General features: G+C 40.6%; 1 protein-coding gene across 3 annotated transcripts; it reads right to left on the bottom strand.

The window, feature by feature from the left end:
• Positions 1-666: 666 nt before the first annotated feature.
• On the bottom strand, positions 667-23,908 carry mtm1 (myotubularin 1). Of its 3 annotated transcripts, none has more exons than XM_035410617.1 (14): positions 23,802-23,908; positions 16,084-16,156; positions 14,586-14,680; positions 10,520-10,630; positions 10,229-10,330; positions 9,736-9,819; positions 7,487-7,636; positions 7,137-7,325; positions 6,520-6,705; positions 6,076-6,279; positions 5,585-5,677; positions 4,549-4,662; positions 3,822-3,998; positions 667-2,979 (listed from the first exon to the last, which is right to left on the bottom strand). In XM_035410617.1, the coding sequence occupies exons 2-14, from the start codon at positions 16,133-16,135 to the stop codon at positions 2,806-2,808; spliced, it is 1,731 nt and encodes a 576-aa protein (XP_035266508.1). In that variant the 5' UTR covers positions 16,136-16,156; positions 23,802-23,908; the 3' UTR covers positions 667-2,805. The 3 variants fall into 3 exon arrangements, with proteins under 3 accessions (XP_035266508.1, XP_035266509.1, XP_035266510.1); XM_035410618.1 differs by having other exon boundaries at positions 667-2,976; XM_035410619.1 differs by lacking the exon at positions 23,802-23,908 and adding an exon at positions 15,197-15,278.
• Positions 23,909-24,547: the final 639 nt, after the last annotated feature.

Here is a 24,547-nt window from a genome sequence, read left to right as displayed (position 1 = left end):
ATCAAAGCAGTTCCGCAAAGAAGAGTGGGCTAAAGTACCTTCACAGCAATGTGAAAGGCTGATATCAAATTATAGGTAGCGTTTCGTTAGTTATTGCTGCTAAAGTTGGTGCAACAAGTTACACAGGGGTAATTTATTTTTTCACATGGGTGATATGGGTAACGTTTTTCATTAAATAAATGAAATATACATTTTTTAAAATGTGTTTGTGTTTACTCAGGTTCCCTTTGTCTAATATTACATTTTGACTAAAGATCTGAAACCAGTCAGTGTGACAAATATGCAATAATATAGGAAAGCAGGAAGTAGACAAATACTTTTTCATGGCACTGTAAAATCTGCCTCAAGTTCATGTAACCAAAGCATTGCTTGAGTGCTTGCTGTCACAACAGCATTAACATTTTATATGATCAATAGCTACTACTTTGCATTGGGAACATAACTTTGATTTTTGGCATTTCCCTGATTGGGGCTGGCTCAATTAATTACTAAATACTGTAAAACCAAGAAAGTCCAGGCAAGTGTACCCTCCTACAGCTGGAGTGAGAGCTATAATACAGGGGTTCCTTCAGGGTCTAAAATAATGTTCATCAACATTAACAAGCATAATACAATTATGCCTCAGAATGTTTTGTTCAACTTGTATATTGAGTCAACGACTCTTCATTGTGTCATAGAAAGCTCATTTAATCACACATAGAACCTTCAAATTAATTTAATTAGCAGTATTTACAAAACCAGGGCTAACTAACAAACTGTAGAGACAATGCAGAAAATATTTCCCTTTGAAATAAGAGGGCTAAATGAGTGTACATAAAGCCAAAAATGTGGAGGAACAGAAAGAAAACACCTTTTGTTGAAAATTACGTGTTCAAGCAATGCATTGTGGAAATGGTGGCAGAGGGGTTCTGTTCCTTACAGTATCTAGAAACACAATACAGTACAGTCCTCTGCCTTTGCCATATAAGGCAGTATGAGGGGGAAAAAAAGAAAATGGAAAAAAAGCTAATAACAGGAAACTGCTACTGTGCCTACCATTTGTCAAAAAAAAAGATTTCTCTTGCCACTTTTGCTTTTTTTTATAAAACTGTCAATCTTTACACTGAATAAAATTACATCTTACACGACCATAAAACAGTTCTTTGTGAGGTAATTACATAGTTACTCTACGTATACAAAGTAAAAAATAAACAAAATAGCTTTTCTTTCTCTTGTAACAACAATCAAGCATTATTTCCTCCCTATTGTTTAACATCGTCTCCTCATTGAGGCCAAGGTCTTCAAATGCTGAAGCTCAGCTTTCCAGGGCAACATTAGGCAGTTGTCTAAGCTCTATGTCTCTGCTTTTCATTTTACATCAGGACACTGTATTGAATTCATTATTTGTCCAAAGGGGTTAAATCTGAAGTTTTACTTTCCCTGGGCAGTGGGGCCAGGTTATGTTACCCAACGGTACCCAAGACAATCTAATGCTAGTGGTCCTTGGGGCCTGCAGGTATCTCAATCAGCCAGCGAACAGAGAAGTTCTAAAAATCAATCAACTGCAAATGGGAAATAGGAGACTTTTCTGCTACTAAAGATCTTTTCTGCTACTAAAGCTGCACTTGGAAAACAACTCAATACATACCGTCCATCCGAAGATAGACCTCAGATATTGAAGGCACAGAACTAGTCTCAATCAGAGGCCCCTTTCCCTGGTTCTGGTACTGCAGTGGTCCAGATCGTTTTATACCCCGTTAACCCGTCACTCTTTCATAATAGTGCAAATACATATTTTTCAGGTATAATTCTGTCAAAAACTCTTGTAACTTGACATTTGAATACAAAATCTTTAATCTCACTGGTTACAAAATGTTAATACTACAAATAATACATAACTGAAATTTATTCAACCTCACTGAATTCAGTCATCAGACAAATTAGCTATTTATATGGTAAAATTATGAAACACTGCAGATCAATAAGTCTCCAGGACTAGGGGATGAGGGCCTCTGGCTGAAGCCTAACTCCTGGACATCTAAAGGATAAAAACTGTGAAGGCCCTTCTTATGTGTAACATTGCAGCACCCATTTCCAAGAGAGTGCCAAGCAATAATAATTCAAGGACAGAAACTGTTGTAGAATCAATTCCAAACAATTCTAAACTTACCCTCTTTTATCTGATGAATTTATATCTGTGATATACTGCTTATTTCTTACTCCACAGTTAGCCACATCAAGCTGAAATTGGACTTGAGGAGCTGGCAATTCAGTGAATTCTTACCACAGCAAGTGCCACATATCACTGCTCAAATTTCAGGACTTTTGGAATACATACAGAGGCTACAGTAAATACTGTTGTCTGGAAGTAACACTAAATACACATCCTGCCCACGTCAGCTATACTCATCGTACGCTGTTTGAAGTTATTTAAATTCCCCCTCTCCGGTTCCAGGAAGAAACGCTGCAATTTCTGCAAATTGACTGGCTGCTAGACCCCAGAAAATGACTGCAGAGACTACAAATGCACATTTCAACAAGCGGAAGAAGAGCGATGAGTTTTTCCTGTCCAGATGTCCAGGAGGAAAGACTCGTTTTTACTCAAGTACATGTACATGCACATATCTTTAAGTCCTCCCTACAGTCCGTCTAAAGCATGAAGGCTGTATTGTGGTTTATTGCATCATCACTGTATTACTATTATTATGAGTAGTAGAACTCACATAATTATAACTATTATATTATTATTATACTTATTATTGTTGTTGTTATTATTACATTATCTACCATTATGTACAATTAAGTGTGCAAGCAGGGCGCCTTGGATCAGAAGGGTGTGTGCAGATGTGTGACCCGCTGTGTGGGGGAGGCGGGGGAGGGGGTGGTGCTGTTGGGCAGGTGTGGGGTGGAGTCAGACAGCTGTAGCTCCTCCAGCTTCTTAAGGTACTGGTCCCTCAGCGCTAGCAGCTCCTTGTACCGTTGCTCCACAGGGCTCTGCTGCTGAAAACACAGAGACGCACACTTTGACAGGCTGCAGAACCTGATGACTGATATCTATGGTGTAACCAAACACAACTACCTGTAAACAAGACCTATGTAAGTCTCAAGTGTTGATTCAAGCCCCTAATATCAAATGTTACTTAATGTCGCTAATTTCAGACACAAGGCAAGGTGTGCAAACTATACAACAGGTGGCGACATCGATATCTGCGAATTCCAGTTAATTTTATTTGTCAAGTTATGGACAGGTACGTTCTGCTTCTCCTGAAATGAGAAACAGCCAATGGTTACTTTACCAAGAGGGTTCAAATGTTACTGCATGACACCAAACTGAATATGTTTTTGTTTAGAAATTCTCATTCAGACGTGTGAGCTTTCACTGGTGCCTGAGGTCAGACGCGGCTCTGTGTGCCTGCTGTGGTGATAAGACTGGGAGCAGCGGCTCCCTGTTGTTTCCTGTGCCGCTGCGCTCTGCATCTGTAATTAAAGCTGGGAAAAGAGGATTTTCTGCTCCACTGAATTGGGACCAAGTGAAGGGCAGGGATCAGAATTCCCCACAGATTAGAGGCTGTCAGACTCTGGAGTCACGGGCCTGCTGCAAGAGCAGGAGTCCAAACTGTCCAAAGTCTCCTCACAGGTTGCATGACTGACCGTTCTGTCACGTGAACATGACCACACATATGATCATCTGCTCTCAGCCCGATCCTCCGATTTCACAGTGCAGGCTCAAAATAATCTTTTGAGCGTTTCAATCGGATTATCTGACGACTTGCACATCTGGAAAACACAGAGAAATGCACAGGATTTGAAGCCTTTGACGCTTCGCGTCTCCGAGCCTTTACCTGTTGTCGAATTCGAGGGTTCCACCGAATGTAGTAAGTCACCCACAACTCTAGATGGCGCATGCTGGCCACAGGGTAGAGTACACAACTGGACTCAGAAGCGTAGAAGGGGTTGATGTAGGTCAGCTGGTCACTATTGATCAGGGACCATAGTGATATGGTCTTTGTCCTCACCTCCTGAAACCAAAAGAAAAAGGGATGAGAAAGACAAGGAGACAAGCATGCATGAGCACACACATGCACACGCACGCACACGTACACACACACACACAGAAATAAAGAAAGGAAAACAAGACACTACCATAATGTATACACAATGTACAACCACCCTCAGAGTAGACACATAAATCCAACATGTCGCTGTGGTGGCAGACAACATTTGCCTGGCTGTGCTTGGTGCAGTGCCCGAGAATGAATTTTCCAGCTCCCCAAAGTGCATTACACTTCAGCTCAGAGTCAGTGATGCGTCTCCTTTCCGCTCCAGTTCAGACGAAGAGAGATGAGAGAGAGAGAGAGAGAGAGAGGAGAGGGTGGAGAGGCTCGAAGGGCGTCGGACAGACACGCTCTCCCCCCTGCACCACTTACCAGCCCTTCAGCCCTCTCATTTCAGGTCAATAGTGATTCGAAACCACGAGCATGCTCAGAAAGACAGAATAGAAATCGAACAGGAAAAGCAGACAGCATAGCGTTTTTTTCTGTTCGTGGCGGCGCAGGCTGGCAGACTCACGTTGGCGTCGCGGACGCTCTCGCAGTTGTAGAGGAAGGTGCCGAACCGACAGCTGTAGAGGTGGTCCAGCACGGTCACTAGGAGGTGCTCATTGAACTCGAAGGCTGTGGGGAACTGGGGCAGTGGGAGAGTGTGTGAGGGAAGGGGGGAAATACAGTGAGCTACATTTGAACTATAATCCTACTAGTGAAACTCCTAATACAGAATAGAGTGTAGTGTGATCAATATACAACATTGTCCAGGTCACAGGATTTAGCATTCAGAACGGCACTATTTATTTAGATCTATTTATTACTTCTTACTACCATAGTAGCATGGCATTGGGGTTAAGGCGCTTGTATTCTGAGGGTTGTAGATTCAGTTACTTGGTGGGGAAATGCCATTGTACTATTGTACTAAGTATTTAAGCTGAACTGCTTCTGGAAATATCCTGCTGTATATATGACTAACGACTTTATACAATCAAAGTCACCGTAGGCAATATCGTATACATTTAATCCAATCATGTCATTCATTCCTCATCAGAATGAAAATTGGGAATGGAAGCAGCAGCTATTATTTTATTTACTGTTATTAATGTGAAACTTGGATGGAAATGACCTGCGCTGTGCACAGTTTGATAGATCACGTTAACTGGCGAGGTTAATTTCTTGTGTCCTGAGTGCTCCAGCAGGGCACAGTAGCATTAGTCCCCGAAGGCCGAGTAAAGCTATACAGCATGAGTAATGAGTGCACAGCAGTGCATCTGTAGTGCATGAATAAAAGCTCAATTCATATACAAACATTAATGAGACATAACTCATTTAATTCATGTTAAATTACTAAGTAAAATAAACTATACACTAAAAGCACTGTGGGCATATTCAGCACAGTCGGTTTTAAATAACAGCAGTCAATATTAGGCTTATATTACTGTCATAGCACAGTCAATGTATGCCATAGACCATGTTACAAAGCACAGCACAGTCAATATACAGCACAGTCTAGGTCGGCAAGTAAAGCATAACAGTTCAATGCGTGTCTGTTGGGTACCAACCTGTTTGGTCATCTGCCAGACGCAGTCAATGAACTGCACAAAGATGGGAGACCTGTCTGCATCTGCGTGATTTTTATCTCCATGGCCAATTCTCTACATGCAAAGAACAAGGAAACAGTTCACTATTAAATCTACTTCTAAGGAATTACTTAAAATAATTTCTGTTTTTTTCCCGCAACTCAAACCTAAACAAAACTGATTTCATGTCTTAGTTATTTGCGTGCGACAGTGCCAGGCATTATGTGTTTAACAATGCATTACATTATATTACAACATAATATAAATGTGGCATATTTAGAAATGTATTAAGGCCACAATGTGAAAACGGGACACCACTTAATACTCAGCATCACCCTTATGAGGGTGGCAAAGAGCCACACAAATACACTAGAGAAAGACAGCAGCTTTGAAAGAGCCAAAACAGTCAACAGTCAACTCTCTTTCCAAGAGGAACAGAACAGAACCTTGGACGAAAGTGGCTTTGGACTTACAGAGGCGAACTTGTGTCCGAAGCTGACCCACTCCTTCTCCAGCAGAACCTGGAAGCCCCTCAGCGTGCGGTAGAAGCTGTCCAGCATCAGCATGGCCAGAGAGGTGAGCTGGGCCGTGCGGTCCCAGCCGTCGCTGCAGTGCACCACCACCGAATTCCCTGAGGAGATCTTATCTGCAACCTGGATCGCCCCTGATAGCACCAGCTATCAGAGTGGAGGGGAAAGGAGAGGGAAGGTGGGGATCATACTGACCTGCCAATAAAATTAGCCAATCCATTATTCATCCGACACTGAGCACGCACAGTAAAGCAAAAATACTAATTTCTTATAGTATATGCATGAAGTAATGCTGGAAAAAAAATAAGTTGAAGGAGAAGGGTAAGTCTCTTTTTTTTCTAATGCTGTCTTACTGAAGGACAGCGCTTAAAGCAGTGATGTTGGTACCTTGATGTGCTCCAGCCAGTGTGTGGACTCCAGACTAGAAAGCCAGTGGGACTCCTCTACGTTGGGGTAAACAATGTCCTTCAGCTTCTTCAGTGACTCCCTCATAACGTGGATATTGTGGATGTCCAGGAACACTAGCTCAGCATTCTGGTAGGCATCCTCCCCCTCATAACCACCACCTGTGGCCTGTTGTCATGGACATGGAAGGTCACATGTCTGAAAACTCATTACATGCATGCACGTACAAAGGCCATCATACCTGCACATGCAAAAAACTACAAATTCTGATCTCTGATCTCTATGTTGGGGCATTTACTGGATTCCCTCTGGCCCGATCACTTGCTAGTCAGTATTCAGTATCAGTCCACTGCATTCCATTCAATTCCACTACAGTCCATGCTATGAGCGTTAGCATCACACAAACAGTATTCTGCCCTCCTCCTTTTTCACTCTACCTCATTTATTTCAGTAGACAGCATGAATAATGAATCAAACAGGCATAAAACACCCACCTACAATGAACAACAGAACACAGCAGTTTACTGTTTTAGTTGACCAAAGGACACTGCTTTCCTGTTTCCTCCCCCTACAACCCGGACCTCTGCCCAAGACCCAACCTTGTTGGCCACAGCGTTGACGTTAGGCCGAGCGTCGAAGATGGTCAGCTTGCTTGTGGTTCCGTTGGTCTCGCGGATAATGTCAAGGTAGCGCTCGTCGTCTTTGTTGCGCTTGCCACTCATGCCCACCAGGGGCTGGCTGCAGCGCGTGATCACTGCCTGGTTGTCCGGGTGGATCCACGAGAGCACCTGGGGTAGGATGTAAAGGAAGGTGATTGATGGAAGGAGCGACCATGGATGAAAGAAAGAAGGATATCTTACAGCAGGGCAGAGGTTTGAATTTTCATGCCACTTCGTTCCCTACTGAGAAATGCAGACAGAGGTGGCGGTAAGGCTTCCGGAAGACTCACTGGGATACGACAGCGGGAACGGAAGGTGGCCACTTTCCGCAGGTCCTCCTCAGTTGCCTTGTATGGGACCATCAGAATGGTGGGATACGTGTCACACAGCTCATACTGCTGGTTGAGGAAAGTGATCCTCCACTTGTCATTGGGCAGGCCCTGCGAGGGGTTATGACACAGGTCACAATGAGAGAGGGATGAGGATGGAGGAAGAGAACGATGAAGATGGAGGCAGAGAGAGGGATGAGGATGAAGACACGAAGAAGGATGAGGACGGCGGCAGAAAGAGGAGAGGAAGACTGCAGTCTTTAGATCACACTCTTTCAAAGGGTATAACAGCTGCATGTCAATTCACTGAATAAGACTCCTCCTTCTCACAGGATATGGCACACAGTTTTCACTTCAGCACGGCCATGTTTCACAAACATTTTAATAATATTCCGTTTGGTGAGATCTACACATGTCAAATTAAAATAAAGCATAGGACATCCAGGGAATGTAGGTATTATGGAAAAAGGGGATGCGATAAGAGGAGGGAGATTAAGAGGTGAGGAGGAGGGAGAGGGGGAGGTCTAGGTGGGGAAAATGTGATGGGGAGGATCGGGAATTAAAGAAACTGATTACGGGAACATTAACATTCAAAAAGAGTCCGTAACAGTTTGACTGAGTCAGGATAGTAAGCCTCAGCTTTAATACATACAGAAAGTTACAAATTTAGCTATACATATTTTTTCCCCGAAGCTAACCTTTTCTTCCTATTCTCGTGTGGAGACGTTTGGCTAATTTCAAATCTGTACAAATCCTCTCAGCATCAAACATTACCAGGTTCAAGATTCTCTAATAACCCCAGCTGCCTATACCCGCCCAGTGATCTGTTTCATAGACTCCAATCAGCAAGAAGCTGAAACTGATATCGAGAGTTAAAATATAGCCCAAGCAGAACAGCGATTCTCAGACGTTTGGGCGTCTGCTAGGCAAATACGTAATGTATTCATAGCTTAGCACACTGATACGATTCACAAAGCGCTACCATGCACAGCAGAGACAATACGCAACCTTAATATGAAAGAAAAGGAATTTTAAAATTGTGGCTCTGTGTCATAAAGTGTACTCACGCCCCCCTTCTGACACACTGTTAGCCTCCAGGATAAACATTGGGGCTTTTTCAGTTTGCCTAAAAAGTTAATCCTACGTTTGGTTTATCCCTCTAATCCTGACCACCTAAGTTTATCTGAGCAGAAAATCCCTCTCTCAGTTTGGTAATATCACTGTTCTCGATTCCAATTCTCATTCTTTTATCATTTTATTTTAGTTACAGTTGGTACTGTATGAAAAACGTTTACATTTCTGTAAATCTTTATGGTCGATTTCAACGACAGCCTTCAGAATAGCAAATTAAAAACTACAGCAATACTCAGCAGAAAGCATACCTCTGCCACCTTTAGCAATTGTCATAGCAGCCCAAAAATCTGATGATTTAGGCCTTACACCAAGTCAAGTACTACATATCCTATTCAAAGACAAAGATACTGAAAAGTGCAGTCACATAAGCCACTCTAAAAACTGGCAAAGGCAATTTGGAGGGAATATGATTAACTGCTCTTACACCTAAAATATGACAATAGTCATTTTCAATGACAAAGAAAAATGTGTTCAATATAACAATTTGATACGTCTATGGTAATTCAGATTGGAATTTGTTGCGCTAGTTCTTTGGGTGGTGCTCAGTGTACCAAACTAAATTTGAATGAAAATGCACAGCAAATCTTATCCCAGACTGGTAGATTTTGTTTCAGTACATCCACAGGCTGATTTATCAGTAAGCAAACCCACAGCAGACAAAGCAAGAAAAAGCAAAGGCTTATGTAAGCTTTCTATCACAAATGCAACAAGGCCTTTTACAACTGAGCATTTACAAATCTGCCTTTTCAAGCACATTACATTTTCTTGGTGTGTGGCCCAAATAAGCACTCCTGCAAATAAAACTTTGTGCTTAAAAAAATATACTTCAACTTGCATTTGACATTAGTTAAATGGCAAGGAACATAATTCTAGGCCCCCTTCAGGTGTAAGATCATAAATATGTGATTAGAATGTCATGAATTGAACATTCTAATACAGATATTAAAATACCTACTCTTCAAAGGGTAAAATCTGAACAAATGATTACCATAACTATTGCACATTTACAAAAACAAAGCAGATTAAACAGTAAAGAAGGCCTATAGCCTTTTCCGGCTACATTTTCAGGACCTTACCTGCCTTCTGAACTCCTGCATGGGGCTGTACAGACTCCAGCCGTTCTCTTCAAACTTCTCCTGGCTCAGAAATGCGAACAGAGGCTGGAGACAGAGGAGGTGTCACATGAACAGACCTTACAGAGGGTTTTGGTTGGTGGGACCATCTTACAATATGTTCATTATCATAAATACCTCAATGCATGCAAATTAAATCCACACATATGCAAATGAATCTGAGGGGGGTAACTGAACTGAGATGGAGACTGAGGAGGTCAGTGGCTGTCAGCATGACCAGCACCAGGCCAAGGGCTGCTTAAAATTAGTCAGAAATAACTCTACTCAGAAGAGGTCACGCTGGCACCTCTACATTTCAAATGACACCACGTTACAGGAAATCTGTACAGCCGAATCTTCGGATATGAGACACTGGTGAAAGGACTAAAAAACCCGGCTTGATAGATAATGATCTAGGGCCTCTAGATCTAGTGCCTCTACAGACGGATCATCCTACCAGGCCATGAGAGAGTGGGAAGGCATATCGGAATAGGATCTCGAAGATGTCCCTCCTGCTGTGGCCCTCTTGTTTCAGGGCGAAACGTAGATTCCTCATGTCCTGTAACATATGCACATTCAAAAAACGTAAACGGATATGGCACAAATATACACAGACAGACAGACACACGCTTCCTACTCCAAATGTAATATGCAGATGCCATTCACTCCATCCCGCCTTTTATGTCCATTTATATCCCTGCACAAACAAGTATTGTAGAAAAATACCGAAACACAAGAATGCTCTCACCTTGCAGGTGATGTCAAGTCCGTAGGAGTTCTCTCCCCGACTGCTGGCCCCGCCCATTTTCTCTACTCGACTGATGGCCCCCAGAGGAACGTTGAGGGTAACAGCAGGGTCCTAATGTAAAAGCACTGAATTATTTATATTATAATCCTACGTGCTGTGCAGAGAGGAAGCTGGATGTATCTGCAGCGCCAAACAGCAAGACAAGCCATCTAACAGAAAATCTTTATTTTAGTTACCTCTTAGATGTTAGTTACCTGTATGGTTCAATTTGGGTTTGGACACTTACAGTAAAGCAAATTATATAATATTTACATATCCAATATATATTATATATACAATAAACTGTGAGAACAATAAAATGATTCAATTACATTACATTACATTTTGAATTTAAGAACTGAGCTTCTGTAAGAATCCTTCAGTTAAATATAACTGCAATATATACCTGCCAAAAGGTCTCCTCCAAAGCTAGACAACAAACAGACAGTACCCTGTAGGCTATGCTTATGGCTGTTCCCACCCACTTCTTCAGTAGAAATGGAAGATATAAATAAAAATCTTTTGTTCCCCCTCCTTTGAACACCCTCAGTCATGGACTGATGCGTGACTTGGGTATGAGAACGTGACCCAGAGATATTACCCAAAAGACTTTTTCAGGTGTCTCATGTCATACATATTGTTGTCTTTTTGACTGCCATTACATACCCTCCGGTCATGTATTGTTCTCTGAACAAGCATCAAGTTAAATGGGAATGTCTTTGTTATGCTATATTTAATGGATTCTAAATTCTGTTCACGTAAACTTTAACAAAATATCCTACTTGCTTTAATTTAGAACTGAACACACTTACACCAACAACATCTTGCAGGCAACATTTGTCACCTTTTCCAAAGCTTTCATTTCCCCAAGGCCCTCATTCATGGAACACACTATAGTTTTTACCTTTCCCAAACTAGAATTCATGCTGCCATGGCAACTGGCCCAGCAACACTAAAACAAATCTGAAAACACAGCTGAGGTGCCCGTGGGCTCATGCCAACCCAGATGGTGCCAGAAAGGAGATGAAAAGGTTCTGATGTGGGAATTTAGTAATCTGCGTTCCACTGCCCCCCACCCTCCCCCAACCCCCACTTATTTTTCCGTGGTGCTGCTGGAGAAACGTTGCTTTCATAAAAGTAATGTGAAAAATAATCCACCAGCGGAGCAGGATTACGCCCTCAGGTATTCTTTCTCTGAATAATGACAACCAAGTAGCTATCGGTGCTTTCAAAACCCACTGCTGCCTACACTTGAAAGAATGGCAGGTGCCCTGTAATTAAACTGTGAAGGCACATATAAAATGGATTCATACTCTGACAAAGGTCAATTGACTTGATATCATAGCCTCTACAAAACTTCATGAGATCTGCCTACTTTTAAACACTTCTACTATAGATTGTGGTAAAATGTGTGGATGTTCCTGAAGTCTTGAAGTGGCCTGGCTGGCACGTCCAGCTAAAGACCAATTCCTTGATGAATTGACACATCCCACGTGCCACAACATCTCCTAATGGTATTTTGGATGCTAAAGCCTATTTACTACAAATTTCATTCTAGCAATCACGTCAGCATTAAGAAGTCATGGACGTTTTAATTTCATTCAATACGGTCTTCTCTCCATGGCCTAATTTCTGGCACAGTAACATTCTGTTGTGGTGGTGTCTTTGGGAAATATGTTGTTACTGACAGTTATCAAAGAACAACGTAATTACAGGGAATGTTTGTGATCGGTTACAAGTTGTGTCCTGCATGCTTGTCTTCTTGCCTTGCGCACCCAATCAAAAGTCGCTTTTCCACTGTAGGGCCGAACCGTTACCAGGGCCACTCAGTAGGCCTACTCGTGGGAACGGTTACGGTTTCCGTTTCCACCGTCAGGCTGCTAAAACCAGGACTAGGAAGTATCTAGTGAGGACAGCAAGTGACGCGGTGGATCAGCGACCGCGTCCCGTTGTGAACGGTGGCTGACGAAATGGACGAGGATTCTGTGTATTTTGGTCTGTTTTTGGTTTTTCTTTTTAGCGTATCCTCCACTGACCATCACAGGTGCATGCATTCAAAAAACTACTAACTAACGCTTACATTAGCCTACAGTGTGAAATATCCACATTATATAATACCACTAACCTATTTAAAGACTCTCAATCCAAAAATAACGTGTATAACCGAAAGATTTTGAGCAGTAATACTTACATAGCAATGATGAAATTTTATCTGTGTTCAGACAGAGACAGTAAATAAACGAGTTCAATCCGCTTCTGTTTTGCTCCAGAAAACGATGTCAGATAGGTCTATCAGCAAATATACGGCTTAGTTATGCCCAGAAGTCCTCAATAATAGTATTCTCCAAGAAATTACGAAAAATCGTTAACGTTTCTGCAGCGTCTTAATGCGTAAGTGAATGCAATGATAAGAACATTTTCGGGTACGCTGACCTATAAAACGCTATTCCAAAAGCAAAATTAGACGTTATCCATCGTTAGAAAGCTTATAGGCTACTCTCACCTAGCTACTGAATAAATGAACTGTCAATCAAACCAGACTGTAGGCCTACTAAAAACGGCAACAACGCCGTAAACAATATGTGTGGTATTAGCCTATGCAGAGCTATTTTGAACGTACCCAGGCATCAAAAATGCGCGAAATTTATTTCATAAACGGATTGTCCAAGACAATATATAACCACTCAGTCTCAAAAGGGACATCTCTACGCGTAAAACCAATGGTAAGGTTATGTAGCCTATTTATTCAATATTTAGTCCCAGATATTGACTGTAGAATGACATGGTATCATTTTTTAAAACTCTGTCCCGTTTATTTCGTTATTCAGTGAGCAGCGTTTTCACTGCTGTATATCTTATGGCTATTGTCGGGTTTATCTTGTTGCTATGACGGAATACAATTTTTGACTGGCATTTTTATTTATACTAGCTTCTCCACTGACCTAGCTTACGGAAGAGGACGTGAAGAGACCGTATGCAGAGTCACAAAACTGACGTAATGTGAAACCAATCAGTGAATACGTCATTAAGCCTGCCCACCCGAACGGTTCTGCTGCACTGAGCACGGTTGTCTAACCGTGCCAAAAATATCGTGCTGTGCACGGTTTGTAATCGTTCCGCGCCAAACCGTTTCCAGGTGGAAACACCATTGGAACCGTTCCTCTCCATGCTCAGAACCGTTAGGCCCTGCAGTGGAAAAGGGGCTATAGAATACTTCTGAGTGAGGATCGATGCTGTTCCCTAGCAATGCAATTCCAGATCGGAATTTGGAAAAAAACACAAAAAATAAAAACAACTAAAAACAACTACTGGGGAGTTAGCCAGGCTAATTTTCATATCAATCCGCACTGTAAAATGCATTATTATGCAAAGATAAAGTAAGTGACAAAAAATAATTTGCCGTCATTGCATGTTTAGAGTAATTCCAGTACGGTCCTTTGAAAATGCTGTAGAGAGCAATTATTGTTGGATAAAAATACATTTCTCAAGATATTTTCATTTAATATTAATTAAATAAATAATATGAAATTTTAGAGTGAACTATCACTTAAAAAACTCTTTTAAAAAAATCTCAGTTTCAGCTGTATTCCGGATCACAAGAGAGGGAAAATGTCAATTCAGTGACAGTTACTTCATATCCATGCTCTGAGTGTCAGGTAAAGAGCTCATTTGCTCTGCACTGATCGGAGATCAGTACTGTTGAGGGGAGTAGGGAATAACTGCAATGACAGCAATCTGTAAACCGGGGGAATCTAAATTCCTCATGGACTAGAATAAATTTGTAACAGGCTGCTTACTAAGCACACTGTTGACACGCTACTGCTGAAATGACAGCTCTGGGTGGATCAAACAGCCCTTTGACAAAAAAAAGTTATCATTAGTCTCAGTTCTGTCCTTTGTAATTACTGATAGCACCATAGTTTTGATCAGCTCACCACATGCATCACCACAGCAATCTAGTCAATTAGATACTTTCCTTATGAAATGCCTATTCCCCCAGCAATGAGATCTACCCATATACACTTACCATATCAGTGCTCTTAAAGAAGAGTTTGTAGTTGGTGATGAATACTTTTCCTTTCACAGCCCCACTGAAGGGACATATGTAGATGAGGTCTTTGTCTGTGAACAGGAAGCAAGCCCCAAGGTTAGCAAGCTCTGACAATGCACTTACCCCACCATCTGTAGACGCAAGAACCATTTAACCATCTCCAGACACTATACAAAATTAACCATCTATCAGACTCTGCACACAGCGATTTGCCCTCAGCAAATACTACACACTGATGCTGTCCTTAACAGACAATACAATACACAAGGCCTCATCACACCAAGTACAGGCACTGAACTGCCCTTCATACACGTACATACACCGAACATTACTTTCCACAAACAGCACATACAGACACTGCACTCACAGATATCTCCTTCACAGACATGACACATTCTGAGGGGCCATAATCACAACTTCTCCTAGCCACCCACTTCCCCCTCCCCAAAACATATATACATACTCATGCACACACGTGCACACACACATATAAATTCTCTCTCTCATACAACTTTCTGATCCTCAGCAATTCACAAAGCATAGGTTTGTGAGGTAGCGACTGGCAGCTCAGGAGATGCTAGCCTTACATGCTTTCACTACGAGTTCCCCTTCCATCATCCGCATTTCTCTGTGATCCTCCACAGTCTGATTACAGATGGCAGGTCACAGCTACTGAGAGAAAAGGGGAACTGCGATCGAGCAACTGAATGCAAAAGCTAAAGAACAAAGTCGGTCTCTAAAATCAGTCTGAGAGGCACTTGTAGAAATATTTACTTTTATTTCTTTTTAAAAGGAGTATTTGTTTACACCGGCATAGTTAAATTACCTTAAGGGTACTCAAGATGACAGCCATTTTCATGAGGTAAATGAAACCAAGAGGACAATCCAGCAGTCAAATTTCTTTCTGGCGTTAGATTGTTTGTTTATCTATTGAAATGCTTTATTTTATCTGAAAATAGTGCTCTCTAATTGTTAGTTCTGTCAAATCTGCATTCTTGAGGAACCTACAAGATTCTGCAGCAACTACCAATCTAAATAAGCATCCTTAACAAATACTGGAAAAGGATAAAAACGAGCTCAGATAGATACTTCATTTCACATAAGCTAATTACTGTTGTCGTAAAAAAATTTCCCTGTGAAAGGATGGGGGATTTTACTGAAACAATAGTTTTTGTGAAATCAATATTCTCAAAGAGCAACACAACAAAATTATGCCACTATCACCCAGTTACACTATTCATCTGAGATATTATGTTTCAGTATGAGCACTGTCAGGACCAAAGGGATGTTCTTGAACAGTTATCTTATTCACCTCAATCATAAAATGCCCAATTTCATCTATTCTTCATTTCATGAGACAAAAAAAAGCACATAACATTTGCATATACAATACATTGTTAATTTTGCAGTCTATCTGTAAGAGGAAATAAAGCAGATGATAATGGTTGCAGCCATGATGAGGTTTACAACTCACCTATCACTCTCTCCTCTCCTGGCAATAAAGGCACATCTGTGAGTGGCTCCATCCTAAGGCTCTCTCGCGATGCCTATCATCAACAGAAGAGAAAACCAATTAGTTCGATTCCATCCTACAGGTGCACAACCGGCAGACATATAACTAACAGTTTACAGCAGCAATGCTTGCACAATGTACACAGTGGTTAAAATCAGCTATTTGTAACTTGTACGACTGCCCTGTCAAGCATGGCAATGGGTAAAAATTCATGCAGTTTCAAAAGCAGTAGTATGCCAGACTGAAGGAATACACTTTCAGAGTGAAAGGAGAGTGAGTGAAAAAGAGATGGAAAGAGAAAGATGGAGAGGGAACCAGTTTCTTTTAGCATGTCTAACAGTGAGCAGCCCATATCCAGGCCAACTGCCCCTGGGCTGGTTTCCTGCTCACTCACAGTTAAAGGTCAGTGAACTGGAATGTGGACTAGAGTACAGAGTACATAGCGGTAGAGCAGCTACAGAGCAGGGCAGAGCACAGGCTTGTGGATAATCCCATGGTCCCAGACTCACGACGGCTAATGGTTCCCCTGAGAAGGGAAAGACGGTGGAGAAACACTCGTGCCAATTTGAAGATATTGAACAATAGATTTTATAAACTGTGAAGAACAATGAAAAGGAGAAACGAGAAAACGAAGAGAATCTCAAAGAGAAAGCAAGAGGTAAGGAGAACAGTCTTCCTGTAAAAGTCCCTGGGGCATAGGGCATCAGAGGCTGCTGTGGAAAGTCAGGAGACCGTGACTCAGGTTGGCAGGGATTCGGACTGGACATGAACACCAGTGACATCACTTCACCAAGCCCAAATTTCTGCGTCTCATCAGCTAGCCAGCCAGACCACAGAAGCCTTACCAAAACAGGGTGGGTATCCTCAGCAAACAGAAGAGAGGTGTCCTAATGTGAACCACTGGGCAGTTTGTCTTTAACAGAACACAGTCTCACCAGCTGCTGGCCTTGGGACATTGGAACACTCCATAGATATAGCTTGTAAATAGGAATACACTCTAAATAAATATGAGTGATAAAAAAGCCAGATTACTCATCAGATGTGTGCACTTATTAGTTATTGGTTTCACGATGTAAACAAAAATACTGATCCTTGTCATTTTGCTAATTATAATTTCTTGTGAATACAGCAAAGAGACTGAAGTACAAGACTGATTATCTGAATGGATCCTGCACACAGTAAAACATAGGACCAACTGCAAGACACTATACAGCGATGGTACTTTATGATAAACAAGCTTATTTCTGCTTCACTCACCTGCACTTGGAGCAAACCTACTGGCACCAAGGTTGGGTATTATACAGAGGCTGCCAGTTTTTAATTGATCCTTTGTTTTGGCATCTGTGCTGCATTGTTCTTTATACAGCCTGGGCATGAGTCTGCCAGCATTGTAGAATTATTTGTTATTTGGCATCTTTTACTAGCATCTAATGAGCCCTGTTTAACACTCTCTGCAAATGCCCAATGGGTGGAGAAGAGCAAGAATGCTACCTTTGACACAATGTACTGCTGCCCAGACTCCCACAGAATTCGCCCCCTCAATACATACAGCAGCGTATATATTTAAGAAATAGGGAAGACTGATGGTTAAAATGGAAGAAAATATCAACTAAATAATCGCTCTCACACAATATGTCAGAACACTAGATATGTTTGAACAACCTCCAATTTCCAATACACCATCCTGAATGTATGCACACAGGACACCCAAAAATCCTTATTATATCAAAGCAGCTTCTACCAGCATAGATTTAGCAGATTATTCTGGTCACCCAGCTGGAAAATATGTGATCCTACCATGATGCAACAGGACGCAGCCCACTGTGGCCATTCTATACTTATGCCTGTTAGAACCCCCTGATGTGACCCTCCCATACAGACAGAGAGGTCGCTCAATACATTGAATGCCTCTTTATGGCAGCTTTCAGTAGCACAAACAAATGGACCAGAATATCTCTTGTTGTCACTGCAGTTTCATTACTTATTAATAGTGCAAGAATCAACTTCTCCATTACATTACTTGCATTTAGCAGACGCTCTTAACCAGAGTGACCTTCACAATTTTTTTTTTTTTACATAGCTATATAGCCTACATATAATTTTTTTACATACCCATTTATACAACTGGACATATACTGAAGAAATTTTAGTTTAAGCACCTTGCTCAAAGGTACAACGGCAGTGGGAATCAAACCTGCAACCATAAGATTACAAGCCCAGTTCCCTAATCATTATGCTACACCACAAAATGAAATGCACGCACCCCTACAGATACTGTCTGAAGCACAAAGTAGGAGAGAAAAAAAGTAGACACTGCCATTTCTTCACTGGTGAACAGAAGCGGATGTAACTCCCTTGCTTCAACCAACCAGCGCAGTAGAGGGGATTACTCCAACATGCCATATCAGGGTACTACATTTAGGACAAAGTGGCGGTTTCTACTCTTTTCCACGACTTAAAGTCCTTTATTTTCTACTTCTCTAATGCCAGGACCTTATTGGTAGGATTGCCACATCCAGACCACAGCTATGCCTAGTTTCACAGAAAATTGTGTTAACATCAGCTCCAAATTTACTGTAATTACAAGTGTAAAATGTATGCATCACTGTGGTTGCATGAACTTGATGAAATATGCTATTCAAATGAAAATCATTTAAAAACATAAATACAAATTTTCTGCAAAAATATACTATGGTATTATTGTATAATGGTATGTCTGTACACAATATGTTTTCAGTTAAAAACTGTTATTTAAAGGAAGTTGGCAACAGGCAGAGGCAGTCACAGATCCTCATTTCCAGAGACTTTAATCTGCTGTGACTGCATCATTAACGCAAATGAAAGACTCAAAGAGACCGCAGATAATAAAATCACATGTGGGGGTCTTGCTGCTCACAAGTCCAGGGGGCTCCTGGGTGGTGTACCCACATGAGGTGCAAATTATAAGCATACAGCAGTGATGCACCCCACAGAGAGAAAATAATCAGAAGATAGCTACATGCATTTCCTGCCTGCTTGGATGCATGCTCCTGAATTGATAGAGGATAAATCAGGACTAAACTAAAAAGATGTCAAAACTTCTGATTAAAAAACTTCAGAGACAGAAGTCCTATGGAGAAATTTGACAATATACTGTGTCACTGGGACACACACGTAATGAAAAAACCTGCGACGGACATGGTACAGAACCTCTCTTGTGAGCAACATCAGCTGATTGTGGCCTCCTGCCAAACCTCAATAGAGAGCCTTCTCACACACAGCTGTGAAAATCAATTTAATGGAAAAGTACCCAGGTTTCATTTGAATCGACTTGATTTGGTTTTCTTGACTAAATCACTTTCGGTGAATCTGCTTATTTAAACAAGCAGCCTAGATGAGGGCACTTCTTGATGGACAGACGTGATGTACGCGCTTGATTGAAGCCATAATATAGCTAAGTTCTTTCTTCAATAGATTGCAGACACACTGCAGGTGTGCACTGAACTAAGCTCCATACCACAGCATAGCTTCTGTCACTGAACACATTAATGCATCAACATAAATTACATATGAGCTTATTAGGATTCCATTTCAAGGGATTAATTCTTGATTAATGTTGACTACAGTTAACCTCAACAGAATGATGAGAAATACGTTCCATAACATCAAAACTGTGGGGAAAAAATTCTTAAACCTCACTGATGTTTTACCAAGTATCTGCTTTGATGTTCAGAGCAAATGCTGAAAGTTTCCATAGAAAAACAATGAAAACAAAAGACATTCAGGCACCCACAAGCAGGAAACTGTTTTGCAAAACCAAAAAAAAAAAAAAAACTACCTCAAGACCAAAAAAGAAAAGCTGAAAGAAAACGAAAAAGCGGTTACATGGGGATATAGGCTACTGTATGATAAATGACAATTAGGCTAATAGGGACAATGAATTAAATCAGGTGGGTAGTCACTGAAAACATAAAATATGTTAAAGTAACTCAATGACTTGCCACCTCATAACCTGTGGATTCAGATAAAAGTATGGTCATGCTTCAACATCAAAGTGACGGAACTGACATACACACACACTGTAAAGATCAGTGGCTCTAACTGAAAGATACTGACAAAGTAAATTACATAGTAGAAGGAAACAGGCTGGAATCTGAGTTCAAAGATAGTGAGGCGTAGTTCTTGTGGAGCTATATCACACGGCATCCGTTAGGAAACATTTAAAAAGTTCAACGTACCAAAACAAAATTATAGCCTATAGTATTTTGGAAATGCTTAAAATAAAAAAATTAGGGTATACATAGTTTCTCTCTTTGGTACATTAATTATCATTAAGATAGAGTCTGATAAGGTATTAAGAAAAAAAATGCTTAATGAGCATGAAATAAATTTTACTTTAGGTCATAATGTCATCCTTTCCCCTATAGTTATCACTCATGGAGAGTTTCAACTGCGGAAATTTGGGAATTTGAGTGCTTCATTTTGTTAGATTAAGCCTCGTTAAGCAGTCTTCTTCTTACGCACTTTAGAATGACCCCTTCAGCCATCGTAAGAGCACTTAATGAAAGGCAATACAAGACCGGCTGAAGTAGGCAGTAAAAGGCTACAATGTTAAAACCAGCATCATTAATTTGAGGGTCAGATGCAGTAATCTGGGAATCTACTGAATTCCATCCAAAAAGAATGATATTTTAAAGGATTTATACATGAAAAAAACACAAATGAAAATATTTTTTTGCCAATCAAGGACCTGTAACATCCTTGCATTATCAAAATTAATATCTGCATGGTGTCTGAGACCTAGTCTCTAATCATAAAGAACGGACCACACAAGGCAGACAGATAACAGATGACCACAGTGGTGCTAGATTAGCCTAAGTCTACTGGCACAATCTGTGCCTGTGCTTGGTTGGTAACTGCTAACTGCATAAGATTTGCTTGAGGGAATCCTGTAAACACAAGATGTTCACATGATTGCTTCTGATAATTGTCTATTCCTCTTTAAATAAAACATAGGCAACATCAGATTTACAGACGATGTCTGAAAAGAGGTCATAGAGCCATCATGCTGTCAACTAGTTCCATCATAATATTAGAATTCTGAAATCAGTAACATGCATCTTCTATAAAATGAATGCGCAGCATAGACAAAGTATGGTGGAACAGCACAACAGCCCCAATAAAAGAAGAGGCGGGGGTTTCCGGTCGATCAAGTCAGCTGTTGATCACACCAAGGCGGAAAAAAACACAGTTCAAGTTTCAAGTTACCAGTTTAACTGGCTATATATAGCACAGCAGAGAGCACTTAAATGATTCCGCTACACTGCTGTGCAAGCAGCACTATTGAAGGCTCAATATCTCACACAAAAGGTAACTTTTGTTACATCAGTGCACAATATCAACAGCTCGAGTTTAACGGGTCTTAACAAAAAAAACTGAAGAGCAGGGAGAGACAGTGACATTTAGCGTATAAAGTAAAGTAATGTTTTACACATAGGCCTACACATACACATGTTGTGTGAGCACACTGGATATAACAAAACACTCTGTTGATAATTCTAAATTATAATCCCATTAATGTAGGGATGCAAATACACTGGCAATAACTGATACTTGCCCTGGTTGTTTTGGCTGATGCATTCCTGTTTTAAATTACGGCACAAATGCAAACTGCAACTGCAGGTTTCCACATACAAGAACTAGACGACCACAGACAGCAACCTGACAAATTTTACTTGCGTAACAAAACATTTAAATGTGCTTACTTTGCTAGTGTGTTTGGCAACACAACAACTAGGCCATAGATTTAGGCCACCCTTCTTTTATTCATTTTGCTTTGGGGGCCCCGAGCTCTAGATGAAATTCCAAGGTTTGACGTGCTCTCCGTAGGCTTGTGTTTGTTTTCAGGTGAACTACTGTTTTAATATTAGTAACCAATCATATCAATCACACCACCATTTGGCACTTAAATCTAGGTTGGTATAAATAACATTTAAATATGTGGACAAAAGAACATCTTAGCCTTAGACAGAACATAATATTATGCAATGATAAAAATGGCAGTGGGCTCATGCTATGACAGTGAAATGACCCACGTCGGCTCAATTCCCCTGCAGCCATAATGGCTCATTTCTGTTGACCCCCATTAGTCTGCAGGGTATGGCATAGAAACGATTTTCATTAATTCTGGTTTTACAGTGGACAAATTCAGTCATTTCATTTTTTTAAATTTCATTTCAGAAAAGACATGACCATGAAGCCAGTTCTGACATATCGTCTATGGTTCAGGGCATTAATCAAGCTATAACAAATATAGATCGCGTAAAAAGAGATCTAATCAATCCTTCCAGTTACAGAGAAGGGAGTGGAAATATTAACAAGTAGCATATTGTTAGACCAGATTTAGTATCTTCTAGTATAAGGAGATCAGGGAGGAAAGGTAAGATGAGGGTTTCACGAAGAACTTGCTACAGATAAAATGTATTACCAATACACATGGTTAGAGCTATCAACCACACCTTCTGAAGCAATAGCAATGACGAATGAGGAAATTTGTAATGAATTCAAGTGTGAAATACACAGGCCAAAAAAATATTAGGCCTGCTTAAAGGATGAAGTTTATACACAGACAGACAGTTTAGCAGTACACTAACAAAGCTTCATAAAGATTTGGCTGTTTATCATCCAACTTCTTACACAGTCCAAAGTTAAATAATATTTAAAGAAGGCTAATAATTTGATCTGCCAAATCAAATACTTTAGAAATCTTTTTTTTTTTAAAAAAGCTATCTATGACCAATGAATGACAGTGCCATTATGTATAGTCAGCATTAGCTAAACATGTCATTTAGCTATAACCTTCACTGCAATAGTTGTGGTGCTATGATTGAAATGTTACGGGACAGGAACCGCATAAAAATTAGGGCTAAAGTGTGTCGTCTGCTCCGTACTAATACTGTGTAGCCAAATTAAGCAAATCGTCGATATATAACTAATTAGAAACGCACTGAAATGATACCGCTGTGTCAGGTCTGGACTTGCGCTCTTTAAAAGACGTTTCAAAAAACGAGCTTGTAGCTAACTACTCAGTCGGTCATTGTTTAAAGTAATTGCATCTTCCTAACGTAACGGAACGTTATAGTTTTTCGTAGGGGGTACCACGTCGCTTTCTGACCTGGTAAGAAATTATCAAAAGCAATTTCAGTAAACATACTTTTATTCGATCTGTTTGTTTTAATGTGTGAGAGATCAATACATACTAAATCTGGTGTGTGAAATATCCCACATTGTGTCGAAAATGACTTAAAACGCGTGGCAGTAAATTGGTAAGATTAACGTTCTGGAAGTTGAAAATAAATAAACCCTATAAAATAAAACCTATGAATTATAACAAGGACTTGTCATAGATGTGTCAACAGAAGTACGAATGTTAGCACCAAAACATTATTAGAATGCAAAATTATAATAAAATCTCTAAACTTTAACTTCACCTTCCAACTACAACCCATCATTCCGTCCAGTGAGCCCACATTCATTGAAGCAAGCAATGGGGACCAGGAACTATCTCAGGCCCAAAACTGTGATCTGTCATTTTAATGTGCCTATATGCTCCAGAAAATAACTTGCGCCACTCAAGGGTTTACGGGACATAACTGTTTTAGAAATAGATTTTAAGCCGCAAATTCCCCTACTGTACTTACCTAGAATCTGCGATTCCAGTCTTCTGTTCCTGATTTTCTTCGTGTTTTGCACCGCTATGAGAGAGAGAGCGAGACAGAGCGGAGAGATGGCTCAAAGTCATGTGACACCCTCCGGCACACAGATTGGACAGCAAGGTCCTTTCGTATAAGGGTTTTTGGGAGTTGTATTTCTGATGTTTTGCATCAACAACAGCAAAAACAACAATTAAAATAATAATAACAACAGCAGCAGCAACAAGAAAAACAACAATAATAATAATAATAAGAAGAAGAAGAAGAAGAAGAAGAAAAAGAAGAAGCATAGTATATTCTTGCTTAATAAAAAAATAATTAAAAAACGCTCACACTTCAGCAATTTGAAGTAGGCTATAGGCCCGAGCGATAGTTTACTGAATGACCAAAGATCATGACATCAGGCCTACTGTCACAAGAAAAGTTTTCCTATATATTTTTATGATAACATACACAAATTCTACATTATAATGTTTATTTGGAGTTTGTCCTGATACATTTGGCATTTGTTTGTAAATTGCTACTATTCTGCTGCGGACCCAGTGCATCAGCTGCCACTGTAAACATGGACATGGACACCAATGTGCTTTGGATAATTAAGAATTACACAGAGTGACAGTGAACTCCAGAGCTCTGTTTCACGAAGCAGGATTACTGGGTTAGCTGGATAATTGCGCTGAGTAAAACCCGCGGAATCCTCCCAAATCTGGAACATGGACTGAAGTAAAATAAAA

Source organism: Anguilla anguilla, chromosome 3, assembly GCF_013347855.1.
Source record: "Anguilla anguilla isolate fAngAng1 chromosome 3, fAngAng1.pri, whole genome shotgun sequence".
Lineage (NCBI taxonomy): Eukaryota > Metazoa > Chordata > Actinopteri > Anguilliformes > Anguillidae > Anguilla > Anguilla anguilla.
The sequence above is the reverse complement of the archived record's forward strand: the minus strand, read 5'-3'. Positions and strand labels throughout refer to the sequence as shown.

Coding starts and splice junctions, on each gene's coding strand:
- mtm1 (XM_035410617.1), bottom strand. CDS start 16,135: ATGGAGCCACTCACAGATGTGCCTTTATTGCCAGGAGAGGAGAGAGTG. Junction 6,706..7,136: donor TCAACGCTGTGGCCAACAAG/GTTGGGTCTTGG, acceptor CCATGACAACAG/GCCACAGGTGGTGGTTATGA. Junction 5,678..6,075: donor TCGGACACAAGTTCGCCTCT/GTAAGTCCAAAG, acceptor CTTTGCATGTAG/AGAATTGGCCATGGAGATAA.